This window comes from Pelobates fuscus, chromosome 3 (assembly GCF_036172605.1).
Source record: "Pelobates fuscus isolate aPelFus1 chromosome 3, aPelFus1.pri, whole genome shotgun sequence".
NCBI lineage: Eukaryota > Metazoa > Chordata > Amphibia > Anura > Pelobatidae > Pelobates > Pelobates fuscus.
Window position 1 is genome coordinate 33,434,300 of NC_086319.1, and position 20,664 is coordinate 33,454,963.

Genomic DNA, 20,664 nt, shown 5'->3' on the forward strand with positions numbered 1-20,664 from the left:
TAAAATACAAATTCCTAAAATTACCTTACTTCAAAGAGAAAATCTAAATCAAAAAATATCACAGATAGAGGTAGAAGAAGCAATAAATAATCTACAACCATCAAAAAAACCTGGCCCTGATGGTTTTTCTAATTTATTTTTTAAAATATTGAAAAAAATTATAATACCTAATATAACTGCAACGTTTGATGAGATTGCCTCCTCTGGCAAAATAACTCGAGAACTATTAAGAGCTAATATAAAACCTATTTTGAAACCCAACAAAGCTCCAACAGAAATAAATTATAGGCCTATCTCCTTAATAAATATAGATGTTAAACTATATGCTGCAATATTAGCTAATAGACTTAATTTAGTACTCCCTGAACTGATACATATAGATCAAATAGGGTTTTTGTTAGAGGTCGCCATGCTAGCTATAATTCTCGTAGAATCATTGATTTATTTGAATGTGCTCAATTAACAAAGACGCCCCTTCTGACCCTGTCAATTGATGCAGAAAAAGCTTTCGACAGGGTCGGATAGGGATATATGAATAAAGTTCTGACTGCATTTGGTTTAGAGGGCTGGATTGCACTCGCGATCAAGGCTCTTTACAAAGGTCCATCAGCAAGAATAATAGGATATGATATATGCTCAGAATGGTTCGATATTAGTAACGGAACGAGACAGGGATGCCCATTATCGCCCCTGCTATACGTTCTTTCAATCGAACCATTCGCTATAACTATTAGAGAAAATGTAGAAATAAAAGGTATGATAATGGAAGAGTTAGAAGCAAAGATATGTCTCTATGCAGACGATGTATTAATCTCAATAACAGATACCGAGATTTCCCTTTTAAATTTAATGCAAGAGATTAAAAACTATGAGGATGCGTCAATTTATAAGATAAACTTCCATAAAACTATAGCCTTAACAATTAATATAAATTCTCACATACTAGGATCCCTTCAAGAGAAATATAATTTTCAGTGGACTAAAAAAAAAAAAGAGTTCCAATACTTAGGAATTACTATTACGGCCAATCCTCAAAATATAGTAGAGATTAATTTTCTGAAAATGTTAAAACACACCAATAAAATTCTTAGGGAATGGCACCCTTTGGAAATTTCTTGGTGGGGAAGAGTTAACACAATAAAAGCATATGTTATCCCCAAATGGACATATTTGTTCAATATGATCCCACTTCAAGTTCCAAAACCTTGGCTGGACATGCTCCAACATTCATTTTCTAACTTTATTTGGAACAGGAAAACACCTAGAATAAAATCTCAAGTTTTAACAAAGAAAATTAACCAAGGAGGAATGGCCTTTCCACTAATCAAAGACATATATAGTGCTAATATAATTTCCCATATACATACATTTTATATCTGAGTCAAGAAAACAACCCTGGTATCAGATTGAATCAATAAAAACAAAAGAGAAAGATTTATCGCTTATAATCTGGGATGATAAGACCAATTATAATAGGTATTTAATGCAAGCTAATTCTATAATTGTATCTCATCTCATCAAAGAATGGCAACGAATTAAAAAATTACTTAAGATAACAAAGATAATTGAAGGAGCAAATATACGAGCTATTGAAAGAGCTATTCCAGACCTAAACCTCTCCAAATGGAGATTTATATTAAAGATCTCCTTCAAAACAATAAGATGATGCCATTTAATAATCTTAAATCTAAATTTAATCTTTCTGATACAGAAATCTTTTCTTATATGAGAGTAAGAGGATTTCTAAATGATTCCTTGTTAAGAAAGGATTGTAGTATAAATAATTTGGTTTATAAGATTTTTGAGAAGAAACAAAACAAAATCAATATGTTCTATTGCAACTGATTTGATTAGACAAATTTATTCAGATATCTATCCTACAGCTAAAAAAACAATGGGAAAAAGAACTCAATATTATATTAACTGATAAGGATTGGTGCACACCTATGACATTACTTAGAAAATATATACATTGTTTAAATGTAATTGAAACTTTTTTTTAAAGTCCTTCATAGGTGGTACCTAGTACCAACGAGATTAGCTAAAATATCTACATCTAATTCCTCCTTATGTTGGAGATGCCTAATGCATGAGGGAGATATGTTACACATTTGGTGGAGTTGCCCAAAAATGTCCTGCTTATGGGACTCAAATATATAGTTTTCTAGAGTTTTTTAATATTAAAATAAAAAAATGTCCACAAATAGGCTTACTCCATCTCAATTGGGATAGACTCCCGAAAGATCAATTCATATTGACCATCCATTCTCTTATTGCAGTGAAGATACTAATTGCAAGAACTTGGAAACAAATTAATACACCAGATAGGAAACAATTTATAACTCAATTATTGTTCCAGCTTGAAATGGAAAGAGGAGTTGCATATTTTAATAATGATGGAAAATATATTCATCATTTTGATAACTTGATATCTAAGATTAAAGAACGTTTTAATTGACTTAGTTCGTTTTTATTTATTTTTTTCCAACATATTACAAGATATTGGTCCCTTTTTTTTTCTTCATCTAAATACTTCAACCAAATATTGTTAATGTTTGTTATGTCTGTTGTGCATATCTAACTATGTGTTAAGTATTGTATTTACACTGATAATAGCAAATGTATATCTATGTATTTATGAATGTCTTTTTGAAAATGAAAAGAAAATTTATTCTAATAAAGAAAAAAATTATACTAAATATCAGCATTAAATCGAATCTACTGCAATTCAACAACCACAACTATTAGAATTACTCCTCTTACAGGAGGCCTGAGCCTAGTTTTGCAACAAGAAACTGAAAATCTTACACTGAATTCAGGTTAAATACATAGTACAGCAGCGCAAGTATTTGTTTGTTTAGCGCAGTAGCTATTTGTCATCCCCTCCTGCGCTGAGAATTTATTCTGGTATGGTCTAAAGCAGGAGTGGCCAAAAGGTAGATCTCTGGCTGTTATGTGCTTTAATCATTTCTTACAAGTACACAGATAACACCACAAAACTGTGGGTGTGAATTACAAAAGGCCTCATTTTGCAACCAGAGCATATATTTTGAAGAAACTCATCACAATTTGCAAGCTTTTATACTCCGCTTCCCGGTAAGGCTGCGATAAATTTACTGCACTTGCAATTTTTAAGAAATGAGATGCCAAAGCCAGCAGTTTCAAGACAGCAAGGTTTGAAACAGATTAAATAAATCCACACAATCCAATGATAACTCACAAACAAAGTTGATATCCTGAGTAAAAATACATTGAAAACGTTGAACCATTGCTGCACCAAAAGTGTGGAAATGTATACATTATTACAGAGACTGACGAACCCTAGATCTAGGAACCATTGCATTTCTAATTTTTTTTAAAGGGACACTATAGTCACCAAAACAACTTGTCCCTGCAGTCTCACGGCTCAATTCTCTGCCATTTAGGAGTTAAATCACTTTGTTTATACAGCCTTAGTCACACTTCCCTGCATGTGACTTACACAGCCTTCCTAAATACTTCCTGTAAAGGAGTCATCTAATCTTTACACTTCCTTTATTGCAAATTCTGTTTAATATAAAATGTCTTATTTCCTGCTCTACTAATAGCATGGTAGACACTGCAGAAATCTCCTGGATGTAATTAAAGTTCAAATTACAGAGCAGGAGATAAAATCTTTTAAAGTAACTTACATCAGATTGAAAATGAAACCATTTTTTTTCATGCTGGCTGTGTAAATCACAGCCAGAGGAGGTGTGGCTAAGGCTGCATAAACAGAAACAAAAGTGATTTAACCGCTAAATGGCAGTGAGACTGCAGGGGCATGATCTATACACAAAAACTGCTTCATTAAGCTAAATTTGTTTTGGTGACTATAGTGTCCCTTTAATGAAGCTCTACAACTAGAATTCTTGCCAAGTTTATAAAAATTAAAAAAGGGGGGAAGGGGAGGAGGGGGGGGAGAGGCAAAGGGAGCTATAGTGCCAGGACTACAGCTTTTGATTTTTGGCACTATAGTATCCCCTTAAACCAGATTTTGTGGAGAATTTACCAATTTTAATTGCAAACAATTTGGCTATTTTTTCCTATAAGGCAAAAATGTAGAGTCCCCTTGCCAATGCTCTACAGTTCACGGTTTGCTGCATAAACTCCATAGGTTTCTAAACTCTCCTGAAAGAGAAATAAAAAAAAAATCTCCCTTGCACAAAGTATTCTAAAACATGCTACCTTGTGGAAGGGGGATGTGTGTGTATACATTTTTGGGGTAGGATAGAGGCTTCTGTGGGCAGTAAGCATTTTCTTCATTTTTATTTATGTATTTGTAAAATTAAAAAGAATTATATATATTTATTTTGTATTTGTTTTATTCCCCCCTCCCTGCTTCTTACCTGTGGCCAGAGAGAGGGAACACTAGATTCCATGGTGGTTCCGTGGCACAGTGCAGGCTCCAGCTTGCTTGTATGTTGAAGAGGGTGGCCCAGACTTCATGTTACACCCCTAGCAGCAAGACAGCAGCTCCTCTTGCGTGCCAGGCAAAGCATTGCAATGGCAAAGCGCAGCAACGCTCAGACAGCCTGGGCGCGTGAGAGGACACTGCCGGAGGTGAATTCTGGAGTCAGCTGTGCCACCTCTTCATTATACTACACACCTGGGGCCTGTGTGTGTACACGGGAGTGCAGGAATATGGCCTAGGCTTGGTGGTTCCCCTGAACAGCAGAACCCTCGTAAAAGCTTAATTGGTTGTACCTCCTAATGGTGGCCCTGGTCATAGCTCAGTGAGTAAAAAAAAAAAAAAAAAAAAAAAAAATGTAATTAAAAAGCACGCTTACCTGCCAGGACACGGCACCGAAAACAGCTGTTGCAAGGAGGCTAAAAAAGACCAGACGTTCTGAAATTAGGCAAAAATGGCGCATTCCTTTTGAAGCCATTACTCTGTCAAGGCTGTTGTGGTCTTGCCTGTGGGTATAGTACACCTTGTGACAATCACTCAGCTTGGTATGGAAACCCCAGAGAGTAATTACAAGTATAATATGACAGACCAACCAAAAAATCCCAAAAATAGAAAAGCCGGGAATGACAAAATACCAAAGGTTTAAGTCACTTAGTTTTAAGGCTGACAGTACAAAAAAGATTATCTCAATTATCCCAACTGCAATTACTGAAAGTCTCCGGCAAATTGATCCACGATACAAATATGGTTTCCACCGTTCTGTGACAGAGAGTCCACTGAAGTACACGTCTAGAAGTGGCTCGCTAACGATGCAACAGAAAAAGCACGACAAGGCAAATGGGTTCACAGGAATTTGCAATGAAGGAAAAAACAGCACAGGCGTAAGAACAGCAAAGGTCACCAGGTTTGGAATTGCAAAGAAGGTCTTCATCCGTAAATCGATTATTATCAAGGAAAATGCAGCCACCAGCAATATTATGCTAATGGACTTTTCTAAAAGCATGATGGTGCTGGCAATTGCAAAACCAACCAGTTCCAGAAATTCTGCAGATGTCAGAAGGGTGGGGCGATGCCTCACACACCCACAAATTCTCTCCACCAGTGCACACAAACATCTTATAGTAATAGAGGAAACCAGTAAGTATTGTGTTGCTTCTTCCTTTACATCATGCCGGAACGTGGAATTGTCAATGAAACAAAGAAGGCCAAGCAGGAATCCAAACCAAAGATTGGACAGGCTTAGACTGGCTGCTTCCATTGAAAAATAATAGTATAGGATGCTGGCTATGCCAAGGATAAATAGGCCCAATATGAATATTACTAATATCAAGGAATCCTCCGTTTGCTCCCACCTAACATAAAGACCCATGCAAATAGCGACGAGTAAAGTTATCCTGGCTAAGTAGCCAAGGTATCGTATTGAAGAATGCATGTTGACTTCTCGGTTTGCGTCCTCTAGCTTTGTCATTGCTGCGTGCAAACAGTGGCTAACGCAGTAACGAAGTGACCTGCACATGTAAACTGGTGAAAGTAAACCTTCCCAACAAACGTGTAGTCAATATTGCTTGATGTATCTTTTATAATGGGTAATACATTGTGCTTCTTATTCAGACCATATTGCAGACTGGCCTAAAGAGGGGAAGAAAGAAAGTTTCAATTACACTTAAGAGAAGAATAAACCACAAATAGTATGTTACTAAATAGGGAAATAGATAACATGTTTGTGAGTTTTAAACTATATTTACCTCTCATTCCAACAGACATCATGGGTTCAACCAACAAAACTCAGTTTTAGGAAGTGGAGTGCGTTTTAAAAGTCTCGAAAACACATGACTTACAGTATATCATTTGTTATGAACTCTGAACTAATTTTCATTGCTTTACTCATTTGTAATTTACTGTAATTAAACTAGCTGTTTATAAACAAGAAGTGGCTCAGGTACACATCATTTAACATAAGGGGGCCAGCTCGATTCAGCATTGCTTGTGGTACCTAATCAAGCGTGGTTGGGGAGGGAGCTGACCCTTGGCCCGGGGGCTACTCTACAAAATAAAGAGGGGACAACTACACAAGTAAATGGATGAAGAAAAACAACATCCTCTTATCTATTCAGATAATCTTCCTCAATGACAGCGGATATTCTGCCAATGGTAACAATGAATATGCAGTGAGTGGTATTATGCTAGGTAATGGTATCAGCTCATAAAGGTCACCTGTGATCTAAACCTGAAAATATTCTAAACCCAGTCACTGATGATTGTGACTAATAATTTCCATGCTTTTCTTTCTGTACTATCATTATTTTGGAAAACCTAAAATAAAATTTGTCAAAAAAACAACAAAAAAATACAGAAAATTTAGGGGGGCCAGATCTTGTACCTTTAGGAACAGGGTCAGCAACCCTTTGGCTCTCTAGATGTTGTGGACTTCATCTTCCATGATGCTTTGCCAGCATTATGCCTGCAGGAGCATTATGGGAGATGTAGTCCACAACATCTGGAGTGCTGAAGGTTGCCTACCCCCGATTTAGGATGTAATGAATCTGTGCCAAGATGTAATTAACAAATGTACTTCTGACTGAAGGTCAGTTGTCGCTAATGGCTTTTGAAGTTGTCCACCTAATTTATGGAATTTGTACATCTAAGGAGACATAATCCCATTAAGCTCCCTATAGGTGGAGGTGAGTGGTCAGCCTTTCCAGAGTCTATCTTACAAATACTGAGAATGTTTATTTATGTAGAACATTTTAGGCACCAAATGCTCTGTAATCACAAGTTGACAATATATGCAAACAAATGTTTTAAAATCAGTTCCTAAAAATGTTTCTATTAGTAAATTGCTGACCTGATTGATTTATTATCAATGTACGGACTATTGCTGTGTTTAGGAAGCTTTCTAAACCAATATTTGAGTGATATCATTTTACAAATATGCTTATCTCAAAAATTGTCTGGAGTAAAATATTTACTTGCAGCAGATGTATTTCCTAAATGCATTTTTAGAAGGATGCAAACGCATAAAGCCTTAATAAAAAAATTAAAACTTTATTTCCTAAAAGTTACAGTGATATTTATAATATGAGATAACCATCATGCTGAAATAATTAGGATAATTTTGCAAACTCTTTCATCACTGACAATTCTCAAGCTAACACTATAAAAGGGTTTAAAACTATTAATTGCATTGAAAATGTAAATGTATTTATTTAGCCTTGTGCATGCATATGTCCTTACTGTATGTTAGCAATAGCAATCCAAACATTTAATTGCAGCTGAAAATCCCAGCACTTCCAAAACACACCAAAGGCTTATCGATTGCCCATAACGAACAAATAATAATACAAAATAATAATAATAAAAAAAACTATTTTACAGTTTGCAATATCCAGAGCCTATGACAAATTATTGGATTGTAAATTAGATTTTAAATAGTAATTTTCTATTATCCCCAGTGCAGAGATAAGAGATATAGTTATACTAGATTGTGTTACAAAGAAACACGGCATTGTAGTTTTAAAAAGTAGAGACAAAATAGAAGCTGTGGTATTTTTTAACTTTTTTCATTTCCTTATTTCCTGCTCCCTGGAAAGTAAAATGATCAAACTTTATAATGTTATGGAGGGGTAGAAATCGTCTTTGACCTAGGGAACAATACATACTCAGTCCAAACCTAGCCAAGACATGACAAAATAGATAGCTGCACAGACAGATAAAAAAAATATAAGTATATACATAAGATAGAGAACATAGATGTCATCAGGATAAAAGAAAAACAAAGAATAGTCTTGTTGCCTTTGGAGCAAGGTAAAAGGCAGACACTTCAGACATTGTAGAACTACAACTCCAGTGTTACTGTGTCAGCCTGGAGGATACAACAGTTGGGAGTTACATTTTGCCCATCCCTGCCTTAGAGGACAAGGATAGAGTAAAGGTTAAAGTGTTACACTTTATAGATCCTTGCCATTGAACTATAAGATAAGGATTTAGTAAAGGGGAAAGTGTTACATTTGTACATCCCTACCTTAGAGGACAATGATGTAATAAGGTGAGAGTGTTACATTGTATCCACTCCTACTTTAGTACTAGAATATAAAACTTTAGTGTTACAGTTCATCCATCCCTGCCCTATAAGATACAGATTTAGTAAAGATAAAGGTGTTATATTTTATAGACCCCCTGCCCTATAAGATACAGATTTAGTAAAGATAAAGGTGTTATATTTTATAGACCCCCCTGCCCTATAAGATACAGATTTAGTAAAGATAAAGGTGTTATATTTTATAGACCCCCTGCCCTATAAGATACAGATTTAGTAAAGATAAAAGGTGTTATATTTTATAGACCCCCCTGCCCTATAAGATACAGATTTAGTAAAGATAAAGGTGTTATATTTTATAGACCCCCTGCCCTATAAGATACAGATTTAGTAAAGATAAAGGTGTTATATTTTATAGACCCCCTGCCCTATAAGATACAGATTTAGTAAAGATAAAGGTGTTATATTTTATAGACCCCCTGCCCTATAAGATACAGATTTAGTAAAGATAAAGGTGTTATATTGTATCTATTAGTGGTAGTAGTGAAGGTGTTACATTGTATCTCTCCCTGTGCTATAAGATCCAGGTTTAGTAGTAGTGAAGGTGTTACATTGTGTCGGGTGACATTGTATCTGTGTAATAACTCCACACAGGGCGGTGAGTTTAACCGGTAAAGTTAGTTATTACCCGGCCGGTGTGCCATTGACCCAGTGCGGGTCCCACAGGCTGTCACGGAGGGCGCGGGATCCCGGGAGGCAGCAATGCAAGGTTTAGCCGTATCTCACCGGCGGTCACCGGGCCCCGTTCAGCTGACCCGCCAATCGCAGCCCATGTCGCTTCCGGCATTCACAGGGCTGGCCCCGCCTCCAGGCTGGTCGCCAGGTCACGTGACGGGCAGGCCGGTGCGGCTCCGGTGGCCGGAAGTGACGTGCGGAGCCCTGCTCTGGGCAGACCTGCTGTGGCTGGTGACGTCACTTCCGGGCTCCAGAGGAGGCGGAGAAGGAGGATGGGTGGAGTTGCTGGCTGCATTGTCTGTCTGTCTCAATTCACATACACAGTGACCCCAGCTTATACAGAGCTCACCATGACTGCATTCACTGTATGCAGTTTGTACACAGTATAGCTTGTAGTATGCAGCATTCATGTGCTGCAGGAGGGAAGTCAGGGAACCAATCAAGGACACTGTGTTGGGGGTTAGTGTGGTTTTAGCTCCATCCTGCATTACATGTGACTATATTGGAGGTGAGGTATTGGAGTCCAGTAATGTAGATGTTAAAATAATGAAGTTTTCTCGCAGTTTCTTGTAAATCCCTGCTTTTACTGGACTTTTGAGACATTTGTAGTGACAAGCTTTTAGGGAGCGCTGTACAATGGGTAATATCACAGTGAACATGCAAACTAAGATAACTGTAATGCAGAGGTGAAAGCAGGAAAAACAAAAAATCTTCAAGGGTTTCGTAAACCTTCCTGGGATTGTTGAATGAGGAGACAGCAAGTTAGAGAAGGGTCACTGGTGTATACAAATACACAAGCCTAAGTGTATTTTAGATATGTGCTGCCCTAGGAATGACGGAACTCGGGCACCCCCTAATTTAAATTTGCCCCACCTCTTTCTGTTAAAGACTAACACACCCTTTGACTGACAAACACACTCAGATACACTGACATACACACACACTCACTGATTTGACACAGTCTAACACACACATACATTCACTCACAGATACACACCAACATACACAATCACTCAGACACACACTGACAGACATTCACTCACTCAATCACTGACACACTCACTCACACACATTCACTGAAAGACACACTCACAGACACACTGACAGATATACACACACATGCACACTGACAGATATACACACTGACAGACACACACACATTTCCCCCCAACACTCACAGATTATTTTTATTTTAATTTAAATCCACCCAGCCTCCCTACCTTTGGGAGAGCTGGGTGTATTTTTTACCTAGGACCCAGTGGGGGCTGCTGGACGGGCTGTTTGAGCAGGCAGGCAGCCAGTTGAGGTCCAGGTGGGCGGCGAGAGAGTGCTGATTTATGATATCTCTCTGCTCAGCTCCCTCATGCGCCGCAGAGTGATGCTGGGAGCCAGAATATGACGCAGGGAGAGCTCACAAATCAGCGCTCCCTTGCTGCACGTCCTGGAGCTCAGCTGCAGCCTGCCCCGAGGCTAACAAGGCATTAGCCTGGGCATTTGGGGGTGGTGTTTTTTTGCCGCCCCCTGGGAAGTGCCGCCCAAGAAAAAGTCTTTGTCTGCCTTGCGGCAAATACAGCGCTGATTGTTTATATACATACTTTATATGGCTGTAGTGTCAAAGTATATACCAGCTCAATGGGAAGAAGAAAAGTACTCCTAATATTATTTATAAAGTGCCAACAAATTCTGCAGTGCTGTATAATGGGTGGACTAACAGAGAAGTATTTGTAAACCCGACAAGTTGAACGCATAGGAACAAAGGCGGTTGAGGATCCTGTATAAGCTTACATGCTAGAGGAAGTGGGGTATAGTGACACGTAAGGGTAGGGTAGAAAAGTATAAAACCTCCTTTAAGAAGCCCCAACACACATTTAGTCCATTATCTTTAGCGTTAAAGAAAAATATCACTATGGTCTCTGCTTTCCCTTGTATTTTTCAAGTTCCGGTAAAAGTGTATTTTAGCGTATTTTATTATTTACCGTTCGTTCACATGTATTATAGTGTATTTTCTACCTATTATGGTGCGCATCCCTTGCAGAGCACCCTCATAGGTGTAGCTAGCACCCATTGCAAAGAACCCTCACTGGCCCAGACAACACCCATTGCAGAGCACCCTCACTGGCACAGACAGCACCCATTGCAGAGCACCCTCACTGGCCCAGACAGCACCCTCACCCCATTGCAGAGCTACTTCACTGGCACAGACAGCACCCATTGCAGAGCACCCTCACTGGCCCAGACAGCACCCATTTGCAGAGCACCCTCACCTCATTGCAGAGCTACATCACTGGCACAGACAGCACCCATTGCAGAGCACCCTCACTAGCCCAGAAAACACCCATTGCAGAGCACGCTCACTGGCCCAGACAGCACCCATTTGCAGAGCACCCTCACCCCATTGCAGAGCTACATCACTGGCACAGACAGCACCCATTGCAGAGCACCCTCACTAGCCCAGATAACACCCATTGCAAAGCACCCTCACTGGCCGAGACAGCACCCATTTGCAAAGTACCCTAACCCCATTGCAGCGTTACATCACTGGCGTAGACAGCAGCCATTGCAGAGCACCCTCACTGGCACAGACAGCAACCATTGCAGAGCTACCTCACTGGCACAGACAGCACCCATTGCAAAGCACCCTCACTGGCACAAACAGCACCCCTTGCAGAGCATCCTCACTGGTACAGACAGCACCCATTGAAGAGCACTCTCACAGGCACAAACAGCACCCATTGCAGAGCACCCTCACTGGTACAGACAGGGAACTCTGATGGGCATGGACATCACCCAGTGCAAGGTATTCCTGTGCACAGACATTACATGTGCACCCATTGCAGGGCACCCTCATTGGCACAGACAGTACTTGGTATAGGACAGCACCCAATGAAGGATATTCCTTGGCAGAGCAGCATTCATTACAGGCACCCTGATGGGCACACAGAGCATCCAATGCAAGGTATTCCTTTGAACACACAGCAATCCGTGTACTATGCACATAGACCACACAATGCAGGGCTCCCCAAATGGACACACAGGACCCACCGCAGCGCCCACAACGTTTTTAATGACTGTTAATAATAAAATACGCTATTTGCTTTTAGTAAAATTGAAAAATAATAAAATAGGCAAAAGTACACTTTCACCCAAGTTCCTTTAGATTATTTTGATTTTAATGTTCTGAATGAAATAGCCTAACTGTTGTGCAGTAATGGTTTTCTCCATGAAGTGTTATCGATGTCAGTGTGCGTTCATTCTTTCAATTTGTTGTTGGATGGATTGATACATGTAAGATCCCTGATCACATTTCTTGATGTACAGGACAATGATCCCTGGATTTTATATGTTTTACTGCTGTAAGTGTATATAGTATTTGTGCAGATTTGCTGTCACAGTTTGTATCGTGGTTTATTGCAGGGTGTGTGTACCATGCAGCAAACAATGTCACAAATTATATAACCTCTCACAACAGTAAAACATTTAAATGGCTCTGTCACCTCATGATGCAAGATGGCGAATTCTCTGCTTGTTGTTTGTTGGCACAGGGGTGCAGGGGAATCATTCTCCTGTTTTTTCTGTGGTCAAAATATCTTATCCTTTATAAAGGGAGGAACTCCCAAAATCTTGTCACTACAGACATCTTAGTCCAATAAAAAGAAACTGTAATTCTCCATTATTGTGCCTCTGCAGTATTCCCATCATACATACTACAGGGCAGCACCTTTTATGTAGTTACCTACAGAATGTAGAAGTAATGTGTCTAGGAAAGCATGGTACATGTTTCAAGGCTAATAGATATAAATGGGCCCTCTAAGCACCAAAACTACTACAGTCTGCTGTAATAGTTATGACGCCATGAGTCCCCTGGCGCTGTTCCATGGTAATTAGACTAATTACTGTTCACTAAAAAGGGTTGGAGTATTCCGTAACGCCAAAGTGAAAACAGAACTGACCAGGAATTTTTTTTTAATTCAGCTGTTTTGACCTAAATGTGAGGATTCACTTTGAACTCACAGAAATTCTCACTTAAAGGAACACTATAGTGTCAGGAATAGAAACATGTATTCCTGAAAATATAGTGCAGGAATCACCGTTTCACCACGACGGTGTCGCCGAGGCTGTTCCCGCCTCCATGGTTGAGATCATTCTTGATGATCTCAGCCAATCCAATGCTTTCACATAGGAAAGCATTGGGAGACTCTTGTGCATGCGTGGCAAAACATTGCGCCAGTGACCATCTCCTTGTTGAGATGCATTGAATCAATGCATCTCTATAGGGAACGTTCGGCACCTCCATGCAAACTGCTTAACTCGACTAGGAAGTACCTCTAGTGGCCATCTGAGTAACTGCCACTAGAGATGTAACTATCCAGCAATGTAAGCACTGCCTTTTCTCTTAAAAGTCAGTGTTTACAGCGCTAAGGCTGCAGGGATAGGGTAAAGACACTAGAACAAATACATTCATTTGTATTGGCTGTGGTGACTATAGTGTTCCTTTACGTGAATAACCATGTTAAACTCCAGCAAGTTACTTTAAATAGACCATGGTACCCAAATCGTACAACAATTATTTGAAATCTGTTATCTTTGATACCTGTGACGCGTTACTGTTCAAAATAAAATTATGAAACACAAAGTTTTTCATGTGACAAGTTTGATTTTGAGGTTTATTTTTATTACTTCTTTGTCATCCACAAGGTGAAACACAAAGAAAAACCCAGACAAACGTGCAGTGAGTGGTGTTTTTTCTTACAGATTCCTCTTGTTAATTTCCCATGGTCTGTTAAAGAAAAAAAGAGAGGTAACATCATTAATTGTCTTGGTATAAAATATGTATCAAATATTGATAGTCTCCGCTTACTGAACACTCACTCCGTACTTCAGACAGTATAGTATATTGCAGCCAATATTATATTCCGTAGCAATTATTTAGCAGCATAGCATTATGCATACAGCAAGTGTAATTCATAAACTGTACAGTTTTTAAAGGATTAATGGATTCTTGTAAATTGTCTGATTAACAATGGTATTTTAATCAATATCGCTGAGGTCATAAATGGTTGGTATATCGATGTAACAAGAATGAAAATACATTGTCAGAATACTTTTGATTTTAAGACAGGGCCAATGTATGTGAACTAAAAAAGAAATAAATCATTGATATAAAAACAAAACTCTATTATATAAATCAATTAATCGCTTTGTTAACAATCTTTTGGATACACTCCTGGGCTGGCCGTAAAAATGCCGAAAAATTCATATCAATTTCAGGAAAACTGTTACTTTAGTATCTAAAGACACATGTAATGTTCAAAAGATTTTGGATGTCTTGATTTGTGTACATCGTATGTATTAGTTGCATTGGTGGAACCTACCTCAAATTTAATATCTGTATTAATAACTGTATCCTAGTATTAGGATGACAGAAGGAATGGACAAGGGATGATGTGGAGTGTGTGTATATATATATATATATAAACGACTATTTCACACATTTAACTCTCTTCTTCGCCCTGCTGTTCCTCCTCCACCTACTAACTTGACCACCTCAGACTTTGCAACTCACTTCACTGACAAGATCTCTACAATCAGAGAAGAGATCTCTCATCTTTCTTCTTCCCCTTACAATACTTCCCCTAACTTCACTCCCTCTGCTGTTCTATGTTCATTCGCACCCGCTACATTGGAAGAGGTTTCTGCTCTGCTCCAGTCCTCCTGCCCCACCACCTGCTCCCTAGATCCAATTCCCTCGCATCTCATCCGTACTCTGTCTTCTTCTCTTTCTCCACCTCTCACTAAAATTCTCAATCTCTCGCTCTCCTCTGGTATATTTCCATCCCCTTCAAACATGCAACTGTAACCCCAATTCCAAAGAAGCCCAATCTTGCCCCTAACTCCCCAACCAACTATCGTCCTATCTCGCTACTGCCTTTTGCATCTAAGATCCTTGAAAGAATTGTGTATGCAAGATTGACAGACTTCCTTGAGTCCAACTCTCTGCTAGACCCTCCTTGAGTCCAACTCTCTGCTAGTCCAACTCTCTGCTAGACCCTGGTTTCCGCGCTAAGCACTCTGTGGAAACGGCACTGACCAAAGTATCCAATGATCTACTCGCTGCAAAATCTCGTGGTCACTACGCTATCCTAATTCTCCTTGACCTGTCTGCGGCTTTTGACACTGTTGATCATCAACAGCTTCTTCTCATCCTCTGCAATATCGGTCTACAAGATATTGCTCTCTCCTTGTGCTCCTTCTACCTCTCCCAGCGCTCTTTCAGTGTTTCTTTCTCTGGCTCTGCTGCTTCTCCCCAACTCTTCTCTGTTGGTGTCCCCCAAGGTTCAATCCTTGGTCCCCTACTGTTCTCCATCTATACTGCCTCCCTTGGTAAACTCATTAGCTCCTTTGGCTTCCAATATCATTTCTATGCAGATGACACGCAAATCTACCTGTCCTCTCCTGATCTCTCCCCGTCCCTCTTGACTAGTGTCTCTGACTGCCTCTCTGCTTTTTCTAACTGGATGGCTGCCCATTTCCTTAACCCCTTAAGGACCAAACTTCTGGAATAAAAGGGAATCATGACATGTCAGACATGTCATGTGTCCTTAAGGGGTTAAACTAAACTTGACCAAAACTGAAATTCTGGTCTTTCCTCCCTCAAGTGTTGTTACTCCTGTGTCTGTCTCCCTCCAAGTCAACGGTGCTACCATCAGCTCCACCACGCAGGCTCGCTGCCTAGGAGTTCTCTTTGACTCCGACCTCTCCTTCAAGCCTCATATTCAATCTATTGCCAAATCCTGTCATTTCCATCTCAAAAACATTGCGCGCATCCGCCCCTACTTAACGCCAGATGCGACTGAGGTGTTGGTCCATTCACTGTCCTTTCTCGCCTTGACTACTGTAATCTGCTTCTCAGTGGTCTTAAGTGCTCCCAACTTGCGCCGTTACAGTCCATAATGAATGTGGCAGCGAGGCTCACCTTCGTGTCCGCCCGCACCTCCCATGCCTCACCCTTCTGTTAGTCCCTACATTGGCTTCCTATAAAATATAAAGCTCAATTTAAAATTCTAGTTCTTGCTTTCAAATCGCTACATAATGCTGCTCCCACCTATCTATCCTCCCTTATACACAAGTATGTCTCGTCTAGGCCCTTACGATCTGCTGAGGACTTACGTCTATCTTCTGTCCGTACTCCCACCTCTGATGCTCACCTTCAGGATTTCTCGAGGGCTGCATCGTTCCTGTGGAACTCGCTTCCTTCCTCCGTTAGATGCTCACCCAGTCTCCACTCCTTTAAAAAGTCGTTAAAAACCCACTTCTTCGGCGGAGCCTGCTCATGAACGAGAACAGACGCATCTTCTTGGGGCTCCTCAGCAATCCTGCAATTTGGGACAATTACTCCTACAACTGCCAACCATCAACGCGAGAAATATACTGCTAATAACCCAGGAGGCTTCCCAGCCCGGACGGATGCCGTTTATATACGCTACTAAGCCGAGGAAAGTGAAACACAAACTACCGGCCTACTCTGCCTGAGATTGAAGCGCTCCTAAGGGGATACCCAGCAACAAACCTCCGCAGCACAGCGGAACACAACCAACCTAACATGCAGGGCGATACACTCAACATGGGGCGCCGTTCCCAGAGGACACCCGCTGGCACAGTGACTGAGACGAGGGATATCGGAACCCTGCTGCAGTGTACATCACAACCCAAGATGGCGCACGCGGAAGGCCCAAAGGCCTCCACTTCAACTAACCTAGAGGTACGGGCAGACCCACAAGCACAGCTCACGGTCCCAGACAGGACTCTCAATATAGCAGCACCACTAGCTGGGCAAGAACTGGCCACCAAACAAGACATTCAACAATTCCTGCTGGACATTAAGCAAATGCTAGCTGCTGACACAGCTGTACTCAAAGAAGAGGTTAAGGCGGTAACAGACAGGGTCCGCGTCTCTGAAGAGGACATTTTAGATTTACGCGGCAACATATCTCACCTGCAAGACGCTCTCCGGAACGTCGAATCCTCACAACAAAACCTAACTGCACGCTTGGCGAACATAGAGGATAGAAGCAGGAGGCATCACATCAAGGTGAGGGGCATACCCGACGGGGTCTCATCGGAAGAGTTACCACACTACCTGAGGCGACTGCTGGCCACTATTCTACCCCAACACACAGCCAGGAAACTGACCCTGGACGGGGCATACAGGCTGCCACAGCACCCGAATGCACCCCCTAATGTCACCCGCGATGTAATAGTCCGGTTTTCCTCTCTACAAGATAAAAGAAGCATTATGGCCGCAGTGCGCGACAAAACGCCATACCTGTTTGAGAATACACATCTCACGTTCTATCAAGACCTTACGAGGTCCACACTGCAGTGGCGCAAATCGCTCAGACCAATCACCGGCCGCTTGCGGGACGCTGGCCTAAACTATAGATGGGGACCCCCAAGGAGTCTGACCGTGACTCACCAAGGAGCTGCCTATAAGCTCATGTCCATTGCGGACGCACCACAACTCCTGCAGGCTCTGGGACTACCCGCTATGGAAGGAGAAGAAACACCACCGGCGGCCCGAACATGGGACCCCAATCATCTGACCCCTTTTGTGCCAAGAAGCGCCTCACTGTGCCACAGAGCACCAACCTCTTTAACATTACTTGTGTTACCGTTTGAACTGTTTGAATTGTTAATTTACTTATAACGTATTTGACGCACACCTCACGAAACAGACACCTCTCACCCACACCTAAGAGTCGGTTGGACCATTAAGCTCCACAGAGCTTTTGCACAGCTCACACCACTCATAGCCTTAAGTCGCTGCTATATCCCCTTCTCCCCCCCACCTCAACCCCCTTAGGGTTCGGGGCACCAGTCATACCGCACAACACACGACGCTTACAGCATGACGCACCTAAAACAAACACCCCCACGACATCATTTCCTTACCCCATATCACCCACAGACACCCTGTAAAGCAACACCAAAACCACACACACGGCAACTCATACAGACTGGATGCACTCCGCTGACAGAGACCTTGCCTTAAAACAGATGTACTAGGATGTATGTTTTCTCCTCTCACTATCTCTGTGTCATGGATAATGCATCATAGCATCACAGTGATTACGTGTTTAAAAACTTATGTATAGGGAAGCTTCCTCTTGCTTTACTATATACCCATATGATCAGATTAAGCTAGACATGATTATCTAGTTTGTTTATGTTATGTTATTTTAATAAGAGGCAGCAAAAACAATGTGCAGCATAGTCAGCTAACAAGCTCAATCAACATGCATCTCACAGGGGCTAGCTAACATTTCACCGCTGAATATTACTTTAAGATTACTTTCTCTCCTTAACTAAGCTTTTGCTAGTAAGCAGTGAGCTTATCGGCACATTTTAGTTTTTATGCTACCCCAATTCAATTTAACTCAAAATTTGTATTATTCTTATTAACTATACTACAGTTATTATTATGACGGCAAAGATCACACTCGTCTGTTTGCCACTTCCAAGATTACCACAACTGCCACTCTGCATAATCTTTTATTGCAAACCATGAGTATATATCCTGTTTAAAGAAAAATGTGCAACTTAATCCTGTTATGATAGTACGTGTTTCACCATGCCTGCTCCTGCTATTGTGGCAGTGCAGGCCTGTTTGTAAACCCTCTTGCACGAAAAATAAAGAATTATAAAAAAAAAAAAAAACACTTCTTCATAAATGTGTATCAATTCAACTGTTAATAGCTCCTGACTGATTCCTCTTCTGTAACTGTCACTAGTCTAATACTATCCTTACCTTTTTGTGTCATTTTACCCCACTCCCTCTAGCATGTAAGCTCATTGAGCAGGTCCCTCAACCCCTCTGTTCCTGTGTGTCCAACTCGTCTGGTTACAATTACATGTCTGTTCGTCCACCCATTGTAAAGCGCTGCGGAATTCGATGGCGCTATATAAATAACATAATAATAAATAACATTATTATAAATAAGTTGTGAAAAATGAAATTAAATGAACAAATCCACATCTCTTTATCCTACGACTGGGCACGTCCATCTTGGGTTCCTGTCAATCGTTGTTATAAGCGCTGTCCTTTGCCCCTGGCAGTCAGTATAAAGAAATCATATAAAGGAGAATAAACATGATACAATATTTCTGTACTCCTTCAGCAATACTATGTGTTCCTTCAGCAATACGATGTGTGCCCCAGCATTGCCTGGACATAACTGGGTTGTCTTGACATTTGCAAAATATTTTATATAAATGTAAATGAAAGCAAAGTTAACATGAATGTTTAATTTTGTATTTTTTTTTTTTTATTTTTTTTTACATTTATGCAATGTTGTTCTTTCTAGAGAAGTTATGATTCCTTTTTAATGGGTTTTCTGGTAAAACAAAAATAAATAATAAAATGAGCACCTTGTTTTGTCAGAAGATATTTTATTTTGTGCAAAGAAAAATAATTTGTCAGAATAATTCACCAGGGAATGAACTGTCAAGAATTCAAAGCACATAAATAGATTAATGGGGAAACAATATCAGCTCTGTTTTTATTCAGCTAGTTTGGTCTAAAAGTTGAACTTCACTTTCAATTCCCAACCATTAACACTACAGCGAATAATCCTGTGGAGTTTATTCATTGAAAACCAAATTCTAATGGTCTAAAAGCCAAATGGCAACATTTAGGGCAAAAAAATGCTCGTTTGTAAAAAAATTCTCCAAATATCACTATTTGAATTTTAGTTTGGATTACGCAACTCAATGTTCAATTCACTATAGACTAGAGTGATTAAACCACTTTGTGTATATTTGCAGAGATTCCCAAGAGGGAAGTCTGTTTTGCCCGTATATATTTCATTTTTTCCACATAAATTGTTTGCAGATTGGAAAAAAAACCTTTGAAACTGGGTACATCCAAGTCATTTGCAGCATTCACTAATTGCTACTGAAAACAAATTGAATAAAAAGATAAAAACATTATAAAAGCTATATATATTGTTAAAAAATGACAGTGAATTGCAGGCCAATTCGCAATATGTATTCTTTTTTTATGTAGCTTGCTTATAATAGACCATCAGCTCTTGAAGATAATTTCTTATTCATTGGCGTTACATTATAGCTTCTAATGCTTGCAAAATCATCTTTCACTGTTACTGAGACTAAAAAGTCAATCTAAAAACAGCCTTAAATTATACTCTTAAATATCCTAAACTATTCAGAGAAGGCAATATCACGGAACACAATTTGCGGAGAGGCATTTGCGCTAGATAGAATTAGAATTTGTCTGAAAAGGTAAAGATAATAAGCTGTTGTCTCTTATCAAGGTAGCACAATGTCAGATGACTTTGCTACACAGAGCACTTTATCTCTTGTTGCAGAAAATAGATAGGCAATTGATAGTGCCACTTGCAGCAAATCAGAGACTTGAATTTGTCATTCATGAGACACAGAATATCCT

The 20,664-nt window shown here is 40.1% G+C and overlaps 2 protein-coding genes across 2 annotated transcripts in view; both read right to left on the minus strand.

Annotated features, from left to right (window-relative positions):
* The window catches only part of TMEM168 (transmembrane protein 168), a 36,183-nt gene extending 26,770 nt beyond the window's left edge, over positions 1–9,413 (minus strand). Inside the window, exons 1-2 of the mRNA XM_063446876.1 lie at positions 9,154–9,413; positions 4,809–6,058 (exon numbers count right to left, since the gene is read on the minus strand). Of these exons, the coding sequence (XP_063302946.1) occupies positions 4,809–5,945 (1,137 nt within the window). The 5' untranslated portion in view covers positions 5,946–6,058; positions 9,154–9,413. The remainder of the gene's footprint in view (positions 1–4,808; positions 6,059–9,153) is intronic.
* A 4,421-nt stretch (positions 9,414–13,834) lies between these two features.
* LOC134600717 (uncharacterized) overlaps positions 13,835–20,664 on the minus strand; it is a 92,085-nt gene continuing 85,255 nt past the window's right edge. The window contains exon 14 of the mRNA XM_063445102.1: positions 13,835–13,977. Within this exon, the coding sequence (XP_063301172.1) occupies positions 13,947–13,977 (31 nt within the window). The 3' untranslated portion in view covers positions 13,835–13,946. The remainder of the gene's footprint in view (positions 13,978–20,664) is intronic.